Source organism: Monodon monoceros, unplaced genomic scaffold (genome assembly GCF_005190385.1).
Source record: "Monodon monoceros isolate NGI ecotype Baffin Bay Population unplaced genomic scaffold, NGI_Narwhal_1 Super_Scaffold_18, whole genome shotgun sequence".
NCBI lineage: Eukaryota > Metazoa > Chordata > Mammalia > Artiodactyla > Monodontidae > Monodon > Monodon monoceros.
The window spans coordinates 14,668,296-14,689,858 of record NW_021703774.1 but is presented as its reverse complement, the minus strand read 5'-3'; the positions used below and the strand labels follow the sequence as shown (position 1 = coordinate 14,689,858).

The window sequence follows — 21,563 nt, the reverse complement described above, 5'->3', positions numbered from 1 at the left end:
CTCTCTCTCTTTTGGTTATACTGCCTCAAAAAAGAAGGGAAATATTCTCTTATTCGATTTGCAAGAATGTTTGTAAAAATTGGAATTACAGTTTTCCCAGATGGGTGGTATAACTGATTTGCACAACTCTCCAGGCCCACCGTTTTCCTTGTGGGAAGACATTTAACCTCAGACTATAACAGATAGAACTATTCATCTTAAATTTTTAAAAATTTACTACTCTTTTTTTTTATAGAGGTATAATTTGCACAAAGCGGACAAACCTTAAGTGTAAAGCTTGAGGAACTTTTAAAAATGTATCCACCTGTGTAACCACCACCCATATCAAGATAATGTCCAGCACTCCTGCTGGCTTCTTTGAACACTTTCCAGTCTCTTCCTCTGTCTTAAAGAGAGCACTATTCTGACTTCTGTCACCACAGATTAGCTTTGCCTTTGCACTTCATATAAATGGAATCATACACTATGTTCTTGGGGGCGTCTGCCCTATTTCACTGACGACCACGTCTGTGAGATTTATCCACGTTGTTGCTTGTAATGGTAGTTCACTTTTCTTTCATTGTGCTTTCTCCTTCCAGTCTATGCATGTACCACAATTTCTTTATCTGTTCTGCAGCTGATGGACATCTGGGTTGTTTCCATCTCTCTCTCTTCTTGAATCAGTCTAAGTTGGAAATATTTTAAGCAACTTTTCCAATTTGCCTAAGAACTCAAGTTTAATTCTCATAAAATTGTCTACTTTTTCTTGTATTTGTAATCACATTGCCTCTGTAGTTTATGCCTCTATTTTCACATCTAATAGTACTTATTGTACATTCACTGTTTTTCTAGATCATTTATGCCAGAGGTTAGTCAATTTTAATAGCAAATTAAGGGATGTTAAAAACCCAAGGATATCCCTTGATTTTGTCCATCAATAGGAGCTAAGCCTCAAGGACTTGAAACACTAAGCTTATTATAGTAACGTTTTCCACAATAATGAGTATGAACTTACTTACAGTTGTCTAACTAAAAGACCATTTTTTGGACTTTTTCAGAGGAAGGAAATTCTGATTCAATGATGTCTTTACCACTAGAAGAAGAAATTGCTAGCAATTCTCAACTGTTCTTTGAAGAACTGAGTCAACTTCACAGCCTTTGAATCTGGGCTTGGCCATGTGACTTGCTCTGGTCAATGGGAACATTAGCAAATATGATATAAGCAGATGCCTGAATAATATTTTACATTAGGCTGTCCCGTCTTATGTTGCTTGGAATTTTCCTGCTCTCACCAGAATGAGCTTGGGTTAGACTCCCATGAGTGTCAAGCCAACTGCTAGATGAGAGAGTGAGGCCAAATCAGACCATCCAGGCCCAGCCAAGCTGGTCTAGAACAGAACTACCCAGTGAATCCACGAAAATATATGAGAAAAATAGTAGCACATAGTTACTTGTATTGAACTAAACTTTCCTCCTGTACCCTTACTTTTTTTTTCCTTTATGTATTTCTCAGGCACTTCTAGTGGTAGAACTGTTGGTGCCCACATCATTTACCAGATATATCTTCAGGATTGATAGTACGGAATTGCAAAAGTTGAGGGCCATGTCAATCCATTGTCTGCCCTTGCAAATTACAGGCAGCATTTCTGGTTGTGGAGCAGAGTTGCTAATCTTAGATTGTCTCCTTTGAGTCATGACTTCCTACTACAAAGCAGGAGTTGTTATGTGGAGATGATTTTTTATCCCCAGAATGGTGACCCAAAAGATATACTGAAGCACCACAATTAAAAATTAAAGTTAATCTTTGGATTCCTAAGGCGTAAAGAGGAGCCAGACATTCAATAACACATTGGAAGACCAATATTGGTTACATGTTTTGTAGAGGTGTGAGTAATCCATTTGTCTACTTCACTGTGTTCTATGTACCTATTTCCAAACATATTTCCCCAGATTTTCCTTACATATTAGCTGGTTTTACATTAAACTTTGCTTTTAAATAAAAATTGCCCTTGCAAGATTATAATAATCAACTAGTAGAGAGAATAGGATAATTTGACAAAAGACGAAGATTTCCTCTGGAAGCACCTAGTTCTGATTGGTAAGGTTGATACTTAAAAGTTATGGCCAGGTCTCTCTTGGAAGAGAAATGAAAGGAAATTTGAGTGAAGACATTCTGGAGTTGTCTCTGCCTGCCTTACTAACAAGAAATGCCATACAGACATTTCTCTCACTTCTAAACATTTCTCTAAATATGATAACTTACAGAAAAAGCCCAACTGGCTAGCTGTTTCCCAAATGAATTTTCCGTTTATAAGACAGTGGAGGGATAGAAGTATCACTTGCTTTAGAATGTTTCTCCTATAGGATGAGACGTCCCAGATGGCTGAAGAGAGTTTTGGATGTAATAAAACTACATAGAATTGACATCAAACATGCATTCGTAAATACACACATATTCATATCCAATCAAGCAGCTAAGAAGTCAGCGGTCCTTTTGCTTCTGTGAGATCATTTTGATGACATGATTAAATGGATTGAGGTGCATGAAAGCCAGGGAAAGGGAGGGGCAAAAGAAGGGATTAGAGGATAAGGTGCACTGCTACTTTAAAATTATGCATGCCTGGCCCCGTGCTGGTCCCTCCCACTGCTTGAGGCACCTGCTGGAGGCTCGAGGAGCTCAGTTCCAGGCGGGCCAGCCAGCAGACTGCACTCTGAGTTTCAGGTAACCAAGCGTTCGCTGCGCAGAATCCCTGACTTGGGCACCCAAGTCTTCCATGCGGCCGTCCTGCTGCTGTGGCCTATTTGCTGAGACTTTCCGGAGGTTACCGCAGCGTTGCCAGGCAACCAGGGACAGCGGTCCTGTGAAGAGCCATTTGTCACACTGAGGGGCCTGGTTGAAATGCTATAAAGAAATGGTAACTCAGCTTATTTATCAATACAATTACTTACACAGTATCAGGGGTCCATATGTAACCTACACATAGTCATATGAGGAAACACACAAACGTTTGCTAAATACTGAGGCGTGGGACAGACAGATGGTGTTGGGTTTTCTAATCAGCTTTACCGTGAGCTTAAAGTTGCCGCACATGCTGCGATGGGCGGGGGGGGGGGCGGGGGGGGGGGGGGGGGGGGGGGAAGGCCCGAAGTGCTTTGCCAGCTTTATTCGGGACATCTGCAAGTTAGCTCCGCGTTAACAACGTCCCGTGCGTGTGTAAAGGAAATCTATATAGTTCTTAACCTTGTGAAGGAGAGTGGTTAGTGCTAATTCCCTGGGGTGGAGTAGCAATCTGAAATTACTGTGTGGGGAAATATATTAATAAAAGTATGTGCACATACGTATACGTCCAACTGGTTGTCCTGTGGGCTTTTCGAGTGCTTGATTTGCCCGATGAAGAGAGTTACCAAAAGAATGAGTGTTTTACTCTAGAGAGTGTATTTCAAAATATTTTTAAGAAGTTTAATAATGTTTCCTGGGGACTCGGAATTCCCCTGCTTAGAATGCACCGAAAGTTTTAAAGATGTAACAGTAGCAGCTCTTCCTTGACTCTCTGCTTTTGATTCCCAGACGCCAGCTGCTACTCATGTCTTCGCCATCACTAAGGAGGCCTCCGGTGTTACCCCAGTGTGAAAAGCCGTCTGCGGTTTGCCGAAAATGGATTTATCTCAATGTTATTTAAAGCACGCCGTGTTAAAGAGTCGCTGGCCAGCGCCGACGGCCTGATTATTTATTTAGGACCGCTTAATTGGAAGGAGAATGCTTTTGTGTAAACATGAATTGCCTGGCACTTTCTTTGGGCTTCGGCTTCTTGTTTCCCACCCCTAAAACATGGCTCTTTACTTATTTTGCTTCCATATCGTGGGCTGACTCGCAGGGCCTTTTCCCAAGGCTGGAGAACGTGGCAGCTTTCAAGAAGGTTTCGGTGGTGCCAACCCAAGCGACGTGTGGACTCCCAGCCCGAAGCACCTTCTGTCAGAGCTCTGCCGCAGCTGAAGGCCTTCGGGTCTGTCCCCAGCGGTTCTGCATTCAGGATTGTCCTTACCGATCGTCACCCCCCACCTACACTGACCTCTTCTCAGCAGGCCTCAGGGGCTGCATCACTGTAGACCAGCGTGATCTGAGTCCCGATGCCCACGGCCCTTCTGCAAGTTTCATTTTTGGAAATCACCAGAGTTGCTTTGCCTCTCCTCCTGCTGCCAGGTTGGCGGCGTCATTTACTCTAGCTGTGTGGTTGAAACCCGAGCAAGAAGGTGTAATGTAAGTAGCAGAGGGAGTGTAAGCTTTCCTAGGGTCCTGCAAAATCAGTAAGAGTCAAGGGTATTGCAACTTGAATTCCAACCTAGAAATGAAGGCACTTTGGAATTGATGCAACTGAAGACCTACTCCTATATCAGGCTCTCCTGGTCAACTTTATATTCCAAATAATTTTTCCTAAATTCGAAGTATTTTTCTCCTTTCCATGGATGAAGTAAACCCTCAAAGAAGAGTGTGTTAAAATAATTTCATGGCAGGCAGACATATTTACACCTGGCTCTTTGTGGTTTTTTTTTTTTTTTTTTTCCCAGCAGTTTAGCTAAACTTTTGGTCTTAGTTTTCAGAGGCTCAACCAGGCTCAGTGTGAGTTTTAAGTCATGGGGACTAGTAATACAAATAATGGATATTTTCAAAGTTTTGGTCCAGGTTTGTATAAACAACTTGCCCTTACTAGAGTATACAATTTTCATTAGGCATGTAGTTCTCTGAGGGCCTAGGACTGTGTTGCCTGCATCCTTATTGTCCCAGGAAGAGATGTTTGTTTAACTCATCTTGGAAGATGCTCAATAATGAGTTGAATAAATGAATGACACTCTTATCTCTGAAAAGAGGTCGCTTTTGGCCCTTCGCTTCCTGGCGTTTTCATCTGTTAGGAAATATACAGAAAAGCATAAAAGATTCTCAAAAGCATTCATGCCATTAATCCCAGTAGAAATGCCTTCAGTGAGTTCGGAGGGGGGCTTCCTTAACATTTTTGGTTATTTTCTGTAATCACCTGATTTTCATTCTGTAATAATTTTGAAGCTGGTATCTAATGTTTCCCCTAAGTGTTTAGAAACAATCTGGAAACTGGAACGAGTAGGACAGTTTTGAAGCATGTTTTGCTCATCTTTCGTCTTCCTGTAGGGCTTTTGCCTCTTCTCCTCGTGAAGTTTTCTTTGTATGAGGATGTTGGCCAAATATCTAAAAACTCGTGAAACAAACCAGAAGAGTCTTATAATTTCATAAGCAAATATAACTTAAACATCTTTGGTGTTTAGTTGTAATGTGCCAAGTGAAAGTTGGCATATTTTCATTTTGTTTTATTTGGAGTGAAAATCGTCACAAACCGTTACCCCTATTTCTGTAGGGGTAAGAAAAGAAAAACCTGTTTTCTTACTGTTTGAAATGTCAGTAAATCCAACCTACTTAGTTTATGTAACTAACGTGCAAAGAGTTTTAAAAAATTGTCTCTTGACAAATATGGCTAGGATGAAATATTTTTTCCAAGCTTTTTACAAGGGATATGTCTCTACCAAATTCATCTTCCATTGGTATCATTTTGTATAAATAAGACAGAGGAGTATTTATAGAGGCAGTAGCACATGGTATATGGTTTTGAGAGTTCCATGCATCAAGGTCGTTTCCATTCTCAAAACTGAAATACCTGTGGGAATTGGGGAAATTTCAGGGTGTTTGTACTAGATAAGTAAAACAAACAAAACATGGATTATCCAATTATTGTTTATTCAGGAGCAAAATAAATCCAGTTCCTAAATATTTTGCTACCTGCCTTCCTCTCACATTCATTATCTACCCAAGCTAGTATGTTTACAGGCAAACAAAATAGCAAGGAAGATAATCAATAACATATTAAGAAATGCATTTTCAGTAAGCTTGGGGAAATAAGCCTGCATGTGGCAAATACATCCTTGAGTAATGGTCAAATTCTAACTTGTAGATTTAACTCAAGAGAGATGAACAGAGGCAAACTCTTCTTAGATTGTTTAAGACCTAGAGACAGGGAATAGAGAGAAATTCTTTCATTCCAGTGACTTAGAAATATTCACCTACCAAAGGGTTAAAAAAAATCACAATAGAATTTCCATAGGGTTAAAAACAATCACAATAGAATTTCCATAAAATTGTATTTCCACTTTATATAAAATCTGTATGTCAACTAAACCTACTTGCCTTATATAAAATATATATATTTGGCCTCATAACTTTATCACCAAATATATGTACAGATAGAGTAAAAAAGTGACAGTGAAATAGTGACTGGTAAGTGTTCTCCGGTCATATTACCTCTCAATTCTCAAAAAGAATAAATGCAAGTGAGAAGGAATGATTTGTGAAAAAATGTGCCCTTTAAGGAAAGCTTTAAAAACACTTTTAGCAAGAATTCTTGGTTTGCCCAATCTTACCTTTGCCTCTTCGATTCTTCCTACTCAGATCACTGACTCATTTTTTTGAGGCTCTACTATAAACCAGGCTATGGTGCTATTGTCAGAAAACTCATGATCGAATGGGAAGACGGATGGATGGGTGTTGTTACCAAGGCAGCACGATAAGTGAGCTCAAGGGAAGGCCCCTTACGAACCTTGAGCAGGGAGGATTCTAGGATCAGGCATTATCCTGGAGATGCTGAGTGGGAGGCAACCAGGTGAAGAAAGGAACCCAGACTCCTCTAGGACTTGATAAAATTCTCCTCCCTGGGATGTACCGTCTTTTGAGTTCTTGTCTGTGAGATGCAGGCTGATGAGCATATTTAATAGCTAGTTATTTGGGGGGGATGTTGATGGCTACTGTCCATGATATTTCTCTTTAAACAGCAGATTTGGAGGAGTAATCTACTCAGGGGGCTCATCTGCTGAAAAGTTGAGTTGCTAGGTTGAAATGTAATAGGAAAGGGTTGCTTAAGTTCATATCTGTTTCTGCTCAGTGGGTGCAGAGTGGCTAGGCACATGCAATGATATAATTAGTATAAAATAAAATATATTAAACATAAATCAATAGAGAAATTAGAAGACATAAAAAATAAAAATGTCTATTTAAAGGGATGGGAAAAGAGTGCCGTTGTGATCAGAATAGAAGTGATTTAAAAAACAATAATTTGATAAGTGGCCCTACACAGACCTAAAATTTTTTCTGAAAATTCTTCTATTTTATCAAAATATTTCACTGTACTCTTAGAAGTTTGGATGACCTTTCCTCCAGGATCGTTACCATGATCTCAGTGCCTCAGTTGGGCCGTGTGGTCATGGCGAGCTACAGACACTGGCTTTGGCTTCTGGCTCATTGATGATGAGCGAAGTAAAGACTATAGTTGTCCATGCTCCATTTCATCATGAGAATTAAATAGAGCGATTCTGACCTCAGGGTTAGTGGTTTAGAGCCTTCTATGGACACTAACCTCTCTTTACATTAAAAAAAAAAAAAAGAAAAGAAAAAAGATTTGTGCTGGTGACTCAATACCCAAGCCGGATGTGGTGTATTGCACCGCTTCCTATAAAAGAAACAGCAGAGGAACTAATGGGCCAACAGGCCACATGTTGGATGATTCGACCACTTTAGCTCCCATCATGCATCTCCAATAAAGGGAGTGGAGGTTCTGGGGGAATACATTGTAAATAAGAATTCTATTTTTTATTGAAATAAAAGGGCTTCTTAATTGAGAGAAAGCTTGCCCTGAATTTGATAACGTTCAGGTACTTATTCATGGGTTGGAGGCTGACCTTTTCTCTTTTCTGGTTGCTTCCCAAGGTGTGTTATAGAGAAGACAGCGGATGGGCAGATTGCGTTCAAACTTACAGTATCTGAGAAAGAGACCCTGTTTTATTACCGCACAGTAAATGGTTTGCAGCCTCCAATAAAAGTAATGACACTGGGGAGAATTCTTGTGAAGAAATGGATTCATCTCAGTGTACAGGTGAGTAAAATAAAAAAATATTTAACATTTGTTTAAACACAGGGATCCATCTTCCTTTCTTTCCTTTAAATGGCATCTTCCCATCAGATTTGAAGCACTACCTTTTAGATTTCAACTATGTGTAAATGACAACTAAAGGAAAACAATATTTAAATGACCTAATGGTGTATCTCTTGATATACCAGAATTTCCCCCTCAGAATTACTGTGAAAATGCCCACAGAAGGTTAGGACGATCCCATTTGGAGTAATATCCTCAGCAAGTGTTTGTTTTATTTGCTTGGTGTATTTTATTTCGTTCAGAAATGCGGAAAGGCTCTTCTGCAGCCTAGTTCTAACCTTACTAGTCTTGGCAGTATTAAGACCCCTGCCTGGTTTTTACAGCGGTTTTTGGTGGACAGCGTCTGATGATATGAATACAATTCGGCTGTTGTGTTAAAATGTTGACCTCAGGACTAATGAACTTCACGCATCAGACACTCAAAAGGTGTTATCACTTCAGTTGTCAACCACAGTTTGTATTCGCCTTAGGAGCTGCTAAAGACTGAGATAACTGTGAGATGGTTGGTATTTTATGGTTGTCAGGAATGGAGACAGTTCACTCTTTGGTTTCTTTAGGGCTCTGGAATGATCCAGTGCAGCTTAAGTCACCCTTGCCTTTTATACCAGAGGTACTGTGTACTATAGTTCTCAGTATATGCTCTCATAGGTGTGCTCAAATGTGGTCCACGCACACCCCATTTGCCCTAGAGGACATTTGTACCCTCATGCACTTTATGAAAATAATCTTTGGTTTCTCACATTTTTTCCCTCACCCTCAAGCAGGTAGACTTCCTTATGTTACTTACCAGGGTTCTTGGCCTCCTTAATCAATAGAAATTGATAAGAGGCCAGACAAGAGATTCAGGCAAGGCTTTACTGGGGCCCCTGCTGCAGCAGCGGGGAGCAAAAGCAAGTAACAGATTCCCTTGCTCGCTCCCTGAAGGGGGTGGAGCTGATTCCTTATATGGGGTAGGGTAGGGGTGTGTCCAGGGGTTGGGCCAGAGTGGTGGCTTAGGTGTTCTGCCCACCCCTTTGGCGGTGCTGTGTGCCGGGGGCATGTGCGGTACCCTGCTTTTGCTCTGGTTCTTCAGAAGTGGCAGTTGTTTTTTTTTTTGTCTTTTTGTATCTTGTCCATAATTTGCCCCAACTGGACATGCATGCAGTTATTTTTAGTCCCTTATAGTTTCTTTCTTTATATTTTGTTGCTCCAGGAAACATTTGTCCAGGTGTAAACACTGCAGCAAAGGGTCCCAGGTTCCAGCCTATCTCACTTAGAAGGTCTTGAAAATTGTTATTTGGATTTTAAAGTCTCTTTCAGCATAGCTACCGTTATTGAGGACGTAAATACACTTGAAACATACCTTTGTTTGGCCTGGTAGTATGAAATTCTGCCATGTATGTGCACTGCAATGCATTAAAAGACTTAGGAAGAACATTTACAATAGAAATGCAGAGAATTAGCAATGATTGATTTCCATAGGATGGTATTGACACAGTGATATTCAGTCATCATGTTAGACTTACCTACTCTGCTTTTCTTTTTTTTTTTACATCTTTATTGGAGTATAATTGCTTTACAATGGGGTGTTAGTTTCTGCTTTATAACAAAGTGAATCAGTTATACATATGTTCCCATATCTCTTCCCTCTTGCGTCTCCCTCCCACCCTCCCTCCCTCCCTATCCCACCCTCCCTCCCTCCCTATCCCACCCTCCCTCCCTCCCTATCCCACCCTCCCTCCTTCCCTATCCCACCCCTCCAGGTGGTCACAAGGCGCCGAGCTGATCTCCCTGTGCTATGCGGCTGCTTCCCATTAGCTATCTACCTTACGTTTGGTAGTGTATATATGTCCATGCCTCTCTCTTGCTTTGTCACAGCTTACCCTTCCCCCTCCCCACTCTGCTTCTCATTAGGTTATGAGTTTAGAAAATTTGGTTGTCAGGACGCAGAGGTTTCCATGCCACCAGGGTTGAAAGGACCTACAAAAAGATAGGTCACGTCTGACATCTATAGCATATGATGGATTCAGTGTGTCATGCTTGCCTCTCATTTGTTCAGTAGTTAGCAGATAGGGGACTAATTTGTTCTATATCTTGTCCATTCCACCCACTGACCAGACCAACAGAATTGTGTTATGACGTTTCCATATAAAAAATGGAAATAGAAACCACTGCAGAGGGGCTTCCCTGGAGGTCCAATGGTTAAGACTCTGCGCTTCCACTGCAGGGGACGCAGGTTTGAGCCCTTGTTGGGGAACTAAGATCCCACGTGCCGCCATGTGGCCAAAAAAAACCACAAAAAAACACTGAAGACTGAAGAAATGGAATCTTGAAACGTTGTTGAATAGCTATATTTGTCGCATATTTTTATATCAACGCTGATGAAAAAAATGCTTTTTACTTGCCTTTATTTTGCCTTATCCGTGAAAATGTGCCATGTTTTGGCAGGCAGTAGTACATTAAAAGCTTTACAAAGAAAGTTTAAAATTCCAAATGTGAAGAGGTAACCATGACTGAATTACTCCCCTGGGAGTCACATGCTCTTAGCGTGCCTATTGGAATCAGCATTATCATTTCAATACATGTCAAATGTGAGTCACTTCCTAGTCTAGGCAAAATTTCTTTATAAATCTTTAAATCTTCCCCTTCTTTCAAGAAACGGTTAAAGTACTTATGATTTAATGAGACTGCTTTATTTCATAACCGACTATCAAGAGAAAATTTGTCCTATCCAATTTGTGGTCTTCTTTTACTTATTTACTTTTACATAAGTTCCCCCCCCCATTCTACATTTTACGTTAAAACTACAGAATGAAACAGTCCTAAATCATTAGAAAAGCCGTGCAGATCGCTTATTTATTCGTCTGGCATTTATTGATAGATTTGGGGGTACCCAGCATTATGGAGACCTGGATTCATTCAAATAAAAATTAAAGAGCAATTATTTAAATTGGAGTTCTGCGTAGGGTTCCTTTAAACTGGAAACAAGTCTGAATACATTTGAGATATTACAATATTTATAATAGCTCATAGATGTTTAATAAAGAATGTGCTCATTCCTTGGAAGTTAATACAAAAAGCAGTGGGAAGGATAAGAGATGAGGTGTAGAGAAATCTGACTCAAGTAATGCTACTCAGTAGTTTTAACAAATACACTTGACTCAGTTTTCTTACTTATGTATAAGAGGATAGGACTAGATGAACAAAACCAGACTTCCTGGAATTCTACGTTAAAAAGTAAGTGACTTTGAAAGTATGGAAAGCTTCTAAGTTGTGTAGGGTTGTCTAGACAGAGATGGTAAGTGACAGAGCTTTGTCCTCAAATGACGATCGGGTTTGTGCTTTTTTCTGCTTCCCCCTGCTATCTGGTATTTACACAAACATGTTTTTGGTAGATTTCATAGCCAAGATATGGACAAATGCAGCTTGTAACTCTTTCACTATTTAACTGCAAAGAACATATTTTAATATGAAATGTAACTTATTCTCTGTTGCCTTATAATATAGTGCATCCAGATTCTGTTTGATTTTGAGGTTAGGGACTTAATAATGCTGGGCATAGGCTAGAACACACACTTGATAATCTGGCTTAGTCAAGTTTAAAATTGCAAGTCTGTAGTGTATGCATATATTTTTACTCATCCTCCAATATGGCCACAAATCAATGAATTTACATGGTATGTGCGTGTGTGTATATAAAAATAAAACATCTTTACTCATGGAGTTGGCTCAGAATTTAACTTAGAAAGTCACAGTGACATAAAATTAATTAACCGATCTGACCTTACACCTTACCTCAGACAGTTCACTCAGTATCAGCTTTCCATCAGTAAAATCAGAATTCTAATTTACCAAATCCAGAAAAAGAAATGAGTTTTAAATAATTAACTCCCTGGGCAAAAAAAAAGATGCTAGGAAGAGCCAGACATACCAAATGTTGGAGGTCTAGTTTCCTAAACAAAAAATGCCTGATGTTACAGTAATGGATCTAACAGCTTTTATTCAAGAACTAGCATTTCGAAGCTTCAACCTGTTGGAAGACGATTAGTTTTTAAATTAATATTCATTCAGGGACTTGAACCTGACATGATTGCCAATTTAAATTTCACTTTGGAGTTTAATATATTGGCTATTTCAAATTATATCAAGCTGAAATTCGTTATGTCATATATTTTGTACTAAAACTGGAAAAAAATCAATTCAGACTTTCTATTATCGAATGGGGAGCACTGATAACATTAGCAGATTTTTTTTAAAGCTCAGTTTTCATATTGAATCAGCACATGTTATAGTTATTTTAAGAGACCTCTTCGGATTTTCTTTTTTTAAAAAAAAGTTTTGAAAATATGTAAAAGGATTTTACTTCAGCAGTTTGTTAGGGCTTGTGGGTAGTACAACTTGGAAGTATATTGACATTTAGTTGCACATCATTTAAAAGTAAAACCTCAGAGTTTTATGAAACTCTGAAAACTGTTTTCCCTTAAGTAGTTCTACACATTTTATAGGACAAATGGCATCAAAGAATCATTAGTATAGTAACCCATTAGTAATTATGCTAAAATGCAGTCAAATAATTATGTACTATAATTAGAAGCTGATGAAATACTGCAAGTATGGACGCAAGAAATAGTTTAGCAGTGGGGTTTTTCACATCATCTATGCTCTTTTGAGGGCTCCTCGATACACTGACAAGTCAAGAGCCACAGATGGTCCTAGCTACAATAAAGTGAAAAAGAGCAGTTCTAATCTGATACAGTGAAGGAAAAAAATGCATGGGTAAATGAAGTTTTAGGGATCAACAGACGAAGAATAGGAGTTTCATAATCATAGTTTGTTCGTGAAAAATGTTCTTTGATTTATGTATTCAATCTGAAAAAGGGACACTATTGATGGTTCTGGAGAAAAAGAAAATGCAATTTAACCAACATTTGTTAGAATAGATAAACCAACTCTCTCAATGAATCTCTGGAGTGTATGCCCATGTGCACACTTTATAAAGGTATTGCCTTGTCTCTGTTGATTGAGGGAACATAAAACGTCCTTGCAGCCTTATGGAAGCTTCCTCATTCATTTCAGGAAGCTCTGTGAACTGGGATTCTCCTGGGGGCACCACCTCGACTCCCACCACAAGAGAATCTCAATCCATATCGTTCCTTTCATAATTTTCATTGCTTTAAACTGTAACTATTTACATGTATATGAAAGCCTTCTGTTTGTAGCTAGCCGACTGAATATCCCCCAAGTTAGGGGAATAGTTTGTTATTCAAAATGAAGTAAAGATCAATAGAATTTAACAAAGCTTTTCAGAATAATCAGCTGAAAGTGATGATAATAATAACAGCTGTGATTATTGAGCACTGACTAGGTGAACTGGATTAAAAAAGGAACCTTAGAGAGGTGAAATTATCTGCCGGAATTTACAGTCTCAATTTTCTCTGACCTTTACCTAAAAAAATAATAAATTGCTGTGAACCTAGGTCACTGTGAAGACAGAAGAAGTAGTTAATTATCAAAGTTCTCTGAACTCCCCCTGACAAAAACCAAGAACTGAAACAAGACATATTTGTAAAGTAAATAAAATATAAATGAATTTTCATACATTTGTACATATTTGTAATGCTTCACATATTTACATGATTTGTACAAATAATTCAAATCAATATAGTTTACAGTTATATCTCTCAGGGATACAGGTGCCTTAAATACATAACAGAATATAATTTTATATACAGTTCTGCTCAGTATCTTTTTGGTTTATGACAGTCAGGAAAGACTAGAGTGGATTAAAGAAAGAATAATCCGCTTAACCCACCCTGATCACCCGATCCATGGCATACAGAACCAAGCCTTTTGCAAGGATACCTTAAAAATAAGGGGGAATTCTTCCCACTTGATTATGGAGAAAGGTAAAACCCTCCCAGTAAAAACATAAAAATTATTCTCTGTACATTTTTGCATGAGACTTTAAACTATAATATTTAGCCAAAAGGCAATGTTTAATTCTTGATATTTTACTTAAAATTTGTACAACCCTAGGAAAATTATGTAGCTCCTTGAAATGATAGATACCTGTGACAATTGGGAACAAAGATAAACCCAGCCTATTTAGCTTCTACTGTAAATGACACGTAAAGAAAATAATGTCTGATAAAGTACTTTATAGTCTGCTGTAATGGAGCTTACAGTCTATTGGAAGGAAAAGACAGACAATCAGACCAAGGAAAACCGAATTATAACTGTGATATGTTCTGTGGGATCATCTGAAGGACAATTTGATCAAATCTCTGAAGTCAAGGAAAGCTTACTTTGAAGAAATTGTATTAGATAGGAGTATTAGTTTGCTAGGCCTGCCCTAAAAAATCACCAGCTGAGTAGCTTAAAATAACAACAATGTATTCTCTCCCAGTTCTGGAGGCCAGAAGTCTGAAATTAAGGTATCTGCAAGACCATGCTCTTTCTAAAACTTATAGAGGAGTAGCCTCACTTGCTTCTTCTAGCTTCCGGTGTTTGCCAGAAATCCTGAGTTTTTAGATGCATCAGGCTCATCTCTGCCTCCGATATCACATGGGCATCTCCTCCCCTGTGTGTGTGTGTGTCAGTGTCTCCTCTTTCTGTAAGGACACCAGTTATACTGGGTTAGGATCCAACTAATCAGTATGACTTCACCTTAACTTGATTATATCCACGAAGACTCTGTTTCCAAATAAGGTCATAGTCACAGACATGGGGGGTTAGGACTTCAGTCTGTCTTTTGTGCGGGGATAGAATTTAACTGATAACAGTATATATTCAAAAGAACATACAGGATTGAACTAGGTGACCAGAGTAGAGAACATTTCATCCGTGCATAGCAAATAGTGCAGATGCCCTTTTGTAAAAGGGACTTTGTTGCATATGAGATACTGAAAGGCCAGTGGAGGTGGAGTGGAGCAGCATGTGAAATGTAGCCAGAGCCATTGGAAGATGCTATGTTTTAAAGATCACTGTTGGCCGTGTTAAAGTGTTTTCAAGAGAACTCTACTGAGATGCTTTATGCAGGGAACAGGGGATGAGGGAGGAAGTGGGGGGAAGTAAGGAAAATGTATGGCCTGAGCAGATTATCTTTTCAGAAGGACCATGTTGGTTGCACTGAAGGAGAACAGTTTGCATGAGGACAAGAAAAAAGTGTTGTTAGGTTACTCTTAGAGCCCAAGTGAGATACCTTGAACCATGATGGCAATAGCAGATACACAGAGAAGTGGTCAGCTTTGAAAGCTATTTAGGAATTAAAATCAAAGGGCTTGTTGATGGAAGGAAAGTAGAGGTTAAGGTAAAGGGAGATGATAAATCCCAGATTTCTGGCTTGGATGATTGTATGACTAATGGTTTCATTTGCCCAAGGAGAAGTACTGGAAGAGAGTCAGAATTTTGATATTTAGTACTTACAAGCTAGACTGCAGCTCAGAGCAATAATTCTCAACTCTAAAGATCATTAGCATCATTGAGAAGCTTTCAAAAATATTCAGATGCCCACACTCCATTGTGTCTTCATTGGTCTGGGGTGGGGCCCAAGTATTATTTCTTGTTCTCCTTCCTACCTTGATGGATTACAAAGTGTATAACAAAATAAAATAATCAGAATTTAAGACAGGAAATGACTCATTCCAATTCAGGTATGTCAGGAAAGATGCATAAAGAAGGTAGGATCTGCGTTAACTATTGAAGGAAAAATAGGCTTTTAAGGTGGAGAAGAGGAGGAAGGAAGAAATTCTACATACCAGGAATAGGTGAACAATGCCTGGAAGATGAAAATAGCAAAAGATGTTGTAAGCCTCAGGGAGTCTGAGTTTCTTAGAAAGAAATATATCATGTGTTAAATGAAAAAGTCTTGAAAAAGTGGCTTAGAGTTTTACATAGAGCTATGAAGTCTTCTGTTTTTGTTTCTCCCTCTGACAGACAACCCAGGTTTTTTCACCTGCTCCTAATCCAATATATTTCATAACTATTATTCTCCATTAGTATATACACTATATATATATACATATATATATACATATATATATATACACACACACACACACCAAAAGAAAAGGTTTGTCTAGCTGATGTATGCAAAAAGATGAACACACCTCTCATTGTAGTGTTTACCCTTTACAAGTCTGAATGTTATCAGTCTAATATTTCATGGCAAAAATTTAAGTTCAGTAAGACCTTTCCTCTGGAAAAACCTCTAATCAAAATCTAAAGCAAGCTATGGATAAATTAACATTTAAACTTAGAAACCGATATTTGAAGAACTTAGCAATTTTTTTCTGCTAGAAAATGGTTGATTCTCAGCCAATAGCTAGAAAATGTACAATATATACAAAAGGAAAATATATACAAATATTATAGTGCACAGTTATTCCATACACTACTAAAATTGAAAATTGCGATAAAAAGAAAAGTATTTTCCAACGTCTTCTTATTTGTTTCAACAATCTCTGGTCTTGCCAATGCCACTATGGTAATTCTCTCAAATTTGTAATGGTTAAAACTTGATGGTAGTGCTTTTTAAAACCTATATTATCTAATGGAATTGTCATTTATATTATATCACTTTCATCTAAAAGCCAAATAAGACAGATCATTTTTGCTTCTTTTGAGGGTAGGCATTTTTGTGTCCACGGGGCTAACTGAAGCCTTCAGTTATACATGAACAATTCCCACTAAAGTCAAAAAGAAGAGTGCTCATATAACCTAGGGCAGAATTTGGCCTATGGTATGTATCGCTTGGTAATGGAAGAGAGAATATGACTTTATTTAAACATGGCCTTGAATAGTTTTCTTTTCCCATATATTTTCCCTTGGTATTTCTCTCTCTCAAATGCGACGTTCAAAAATATTCCAAGCAGCTGTATTGTTCTGGATGCATAATAAGAGCATATGTTCAAGATACCAGTTTAGATATCTCTAAGCCAAAGAAAGAACAGTTAAAATAAAACAAATTATAAAAACTTTTCCAAGAATGGAAAGGCTTTAATAGATTTGTTAATCTTCCAATTATTTAATTACAGCAGAGAAAAAATGATATTTATATATATAATATATATATAATTATGTGTGTATGTATGTCAATATATATTTTTTGTAAGTGTTCATATCGGGAAAAGCAGTCATTCTGCTTTCTAAAGACTACATGAGATAATCCCTGAAAAACATTGTATATTCTAGAAGTAGAAAAATAGTTGGATTCTCTTGTTTATGATTTGTGTACATGGTTCTCAATCTAGGGAGAAAAGAAAGAAAGGAAAAAGGAAAGGGCAGGGAAAGGACATAAAGCATTCCAGTTGGGGGTTGGGGAGGAGAGGAGAGCCAGAGACGAAGGGCTGGAAGAGGAGACTCAGCTCGTGCCAGTTTCACTGTAGTGGGGTTGACCGAGAAAGTTTAGATTATGGATGTACAATATGTAATGTTAAGTTTGTTGTTTTCTGGGTTGCAAATCCACTGTGTTATTGTAGTTATTTGGCCAAAATCGATTACAGGTAGCTATTTTGAGGGGTTTGGTACCTTAGGGAATTTATATAAAAGAGTTGGGTTCAGTGTTTGGGTTGAATGAGAGGTAGCAGTAAACTGGAAATAAGATGAATTCTGTGGGAGTACACATTGGGACAAATGGTGACCATTATTATTTAATCCCTTAAAATACCTGTAGCAGTCTCAGACAGAACATCTCAAAGTTTGTGGGAAGAGGCTTTTATAAATATTAAAGAGAAGTGAGACCCAAGAAATTTTGAAAACTAGGGAGCACTAAACTTGGAGAGGTCCAGTGTAGATAGTGCTTCTTTGTTTATTTTTAATTAACTTTTTTTGAGATAATTGTCGACTTGCAAACATTTGTGAGAAATAATACTGAGAGATCCCAAGTATCCCTTACCCAAGGGTAACATCTTGCAAAACTGTAGTATAACATCACAACCAGGATACTGATATTGATACAATCCACCCACTTTATTTAGACTTTCCATTTTTCTGGACTTGTTTGTATGTGCAGTTCTGTACAGTTTTATCACATATGTAGATTTGTGGCTCCATCATAGTCAAGATAAAGAACAGTTCTATTACCATAAGGCTACCCCAAATTTCCCTTTTATAAACACACCCAACCTGTTCCTTACTTCACCACAGATTTCATATTTTTAATATATTTCAGGGCCTGTGCCTTTCCATATACGTTTTAGAATAAATTTACCTGTGTCTACCAAATGTCTTGTTGGGATCTTGTTAGGAATTTCATTGCATCTCTAGATCAACTTGGGGAGAATTGGTATGTTTTACTATGCTGAACCTTCCAATACATGAACAATTTAGATCTTTGATTTCTTTTATTGGTATTTTGTAATTTTCAGCATACAGATCCTGTGCATGTTTTGCTAAGTTTATTCATAAGTGTTAAATTTTCTTTGGAGTGATTGAAATTGATTATAGGTTTTAAATTTTAGTTCCCACATATTTTTTGTTATAATACAGAAAATGTTACTGATTTGGGGGGGGCTTGATCCTATATTTAAAAACCTTGCTGAACTAATTTATTAGTTCTGAAAGTTCTTTTGTAATTTGTTGGGATTTTCTACATAGACAATCATGTTGCCTGCAGTTAGGAGCAGTTTCTTTCTTTCCAGTATGTGTGATTTTTATTTCTTTGTTGCAATAGCTAGAATTTCTAATACTATGTTGAATAAGAGTGGTAATAACAAACATCTTTGCTTTGTTTCTGATCTTAGGGAGAAAACATTCAGTTTTTCACGAATAAGTATAACGTTAGCTGCAGATGCTCTTCATCACGTTGAGAAAATTTCCCTTTATTGCTAATTTATTAAAATTTTCATCATAATGAGTGTTGGATTTTGTTAGTCCTTTTTTACATCAATTGATGTGATTTTTCTTCTTTAGCCTGTTAATCTGGTTGGTTACACTGATTGATTTTCAAATGTTTAACCAACTTTACATACCTGGAATAAATTCGACTTGGTCATGATGATTCCTTTTATATGCTGCTTGATTTGATTTACTAGTACTCCTCTGAGGAATTTTCCATCTATGTTCATGAGCTGTATTGATCCATAATTTTCCTTTCTCGTACTATCTTTTGGTATTAGGTTAATGCTGTCCTCATAAAATGAGTTGGGAAGTGTTCCCTCCTATTCTGTTTTCTGAAATAGATTATGTAAAATTAGCGTTAATTCTTCCTTAAATGTTTGGTAGGCATCTCCAGGTTTAGTGAAGCTGTTTGGAGATCTCATATTTGAAGATTTTTAATTAAATTGAATTTCTTTAATTCAGATTGTCTATTTTATCTTGGTTGATTTTAGGTAATTTGTGGTTTTCAGACAATTAGTCTATTTCTTCTAAGATGTTGAATTTGTGACTGTAATATTATTCATCTTATCTTTTATTACCCCTTATTATCGTTTTACTGGCTATAGGATCTAAAGTGATATCACCTGCTTCATTATTGATATTATTCGTGTCTTCTCTCTTATAATTGTTAGTCTTGCCAAAAGTTTATAATTTAATTGATATTTTTGAAAAACCACATTTTCCCTTGATTTTTCTCTATTGTTTAGCTATCCTCAGTTTCATTGATCTCTGCTTTTACATTTATTATTTCCTTCTGTCTGCTTGATTTGTGCTTATTTTGCTCTCTTTCTGGGGTTTCTTGAGGTAAGAACTTAGATGGATATTTCCAGACCTTTTCTCTCCTTAAAAGCAAGCAGTAGGTTTAGTGCTGTGATTTAGTGTGTAATTTAATTTAATGTTTAATTTAGTGTTGTAAATATTCCTCTTTGTACTGCTTTAGCTGTATCACAAAGATTTTAGTATGTTGTATTTTCATTATTATTCAGTTCTATGTATTTTTTATTTTTGTTGAGACTTCTTTGACTCATGCATTAATTACAAGTAGGTTTCTTGTTTCCAAGCTTTTGAAGATTTAACAAAATTATATTTCTGATATTGATTTCCAATTTGAATCCATTGTGGTCAGAAAAAACACTGTTTAGTTTCAGTTCTTTAAAATTTGCTGAGTTTTTAAAAAATGGCCCCACGTTCTTGGTGAACGTTCTGTGAGCACTTGAAATTAACGTGTATTCTGCTGTTGCATAGCATGTTTTATATATATATTCTGTATATATTTATTTATATTCTGCATCTATATCAATTATCTATGTATCTATCTAATTTTAATCCACTCTGCCAATCTCTGTCACTTATTTGGTGTATTTAGACCATTTACATCTAAGCGTCTTAATGATGTGATAGACTTAGGTCTGCAGTTTTGTCATTAGTTCTCTGTTTCTTCTGATTTTGGTTTCTCTGTTTCGCTTTTCTTACCTTGCTGTGGGTTACTTGAACACGTTTTAGGGTTCCATCTTTATTTATAACATTTTTGGTGTATCTTTTTGTATAACGTTCTTAGCGGCTTAGGTATTACAGTATATATAATTAACTTAGTCTACTGACATGGATGTTTTGTCACTTCAGTGGAAGTGTAGAAACTTTACTTCCATTTAGGTCCCTTTACCTACACTGCTTTTTAAGTATAATTGCCTTGAGTGTTTCCTCTCCATACATTGAGCACCACAGCAAATGGTGTTAAAGTTTTTGCTTTGACCATCAAATATTATTTAATAAACTCATGATAAGGATAGTTTATGTATTTACTCCTAATATTACTCATTCTTATGTTCTTATTTTCTTCCTGAAATTCTAAACCTTTTGTTGTCATTTTGTTTCTCTTTAAAGGACTTTCTTTAGTCCCTCTTTAAGAGTGAGCTGGATGAAAACAAATTCTCTTAGTTTTCATTCAACTGAGAATGTGTTGATTTTCCCTTCATTCCTAAAGGATATTTTTGCTGAATGTAAAATTTGTGATTGAGAGTTAATTTCTTTCATTACTTGAAAAATGTTGTGCCGCTCCTTCTGGCCTCCATCGTTCAGGTGAGAAACCAGGTGTTGTAATTTGAATTGAAATTCCCTTATAAGTTTTGCATCATTTTCCTGTGGCAACTTTCAAGAGTTTCTCTTTGTGCTTTGTTTTCAGAAGTTTAATATTGAATTCCTTGGCATGAATTTCTTTGGTATTATCCTATTATTGGGAGTTTGCTCAGCCTTATGAATCTGTACGTTTATGTCTTTTGCCATTTTTCAATGTTTTCAGACAATATTTCTTTCAATATATTTTCAATGTCACTCTCCTCTGTGATTCTAATTATAGAGATACTATCTCTTTGTTATTGTCCCACAGATCCTTGAGGCTCACTTCATTTTATTTCTTTTAATATTTTTTTCTCTTTTGTTTCAATTTAGGTAAATACCATTGATTTGTCTTCAAGTTCACAGTTTCTATTCCATCATCTTAACTTTACTCTTGAGTCCATATAGCAAGTTTTTTAATTGTCTCAAAGTTTTGTTTAAAAATAATTCTTAAATTTCCATTTGGATCTTTTATTATAACTTCTATTACTTTGCTGAGATTTTCTCTTCTTTCTTCATTCGCTTTGAAAGAATTCACAATTTCTTGTGGAAGTATTTTTATGCTTTTAAATCCTTATCAGATAATTCTTCTATCTGATTCATCTC

General features: G+C 37.1%; 1 protein-coding gene across 2 annotated transcripts in view; it reads left to right on the top strand.

The window, feature by feature from the left end:
* Window positions 1-2,711: 2,711 nt before the first annotated feature.
* USH2A (usherin) overlaps window positions 2,712-21,563 on the top strand; it is a 788,115-nt gene continuing 769,263 nt past the window's right edge. Inside the window, exons 1-3 of one of the 2 annotated variants that reach the window (XM_029229460.1) lie at window positions 2,712-2,894; window positions 3,548-4,237; window positions 7,760-7,925. In XM_029229460.1, the coding sequence (XP_029085293.1) occupies window positions 3,753-4,237; window positions 7,760-7,925 (651 nt within the window). In that variant the 5' untranslated portion in view covers window positions 2,712-2,894; window positions 3,548-3,752. Of the gene's footprint in view, window positions 2,895-3,547; window positions 4,238-7,759; window positions 7,926-21,563 lie in introns of those variants that run through there. The other variant, XM_029229459.1, reaches the window with a different exon arrangement.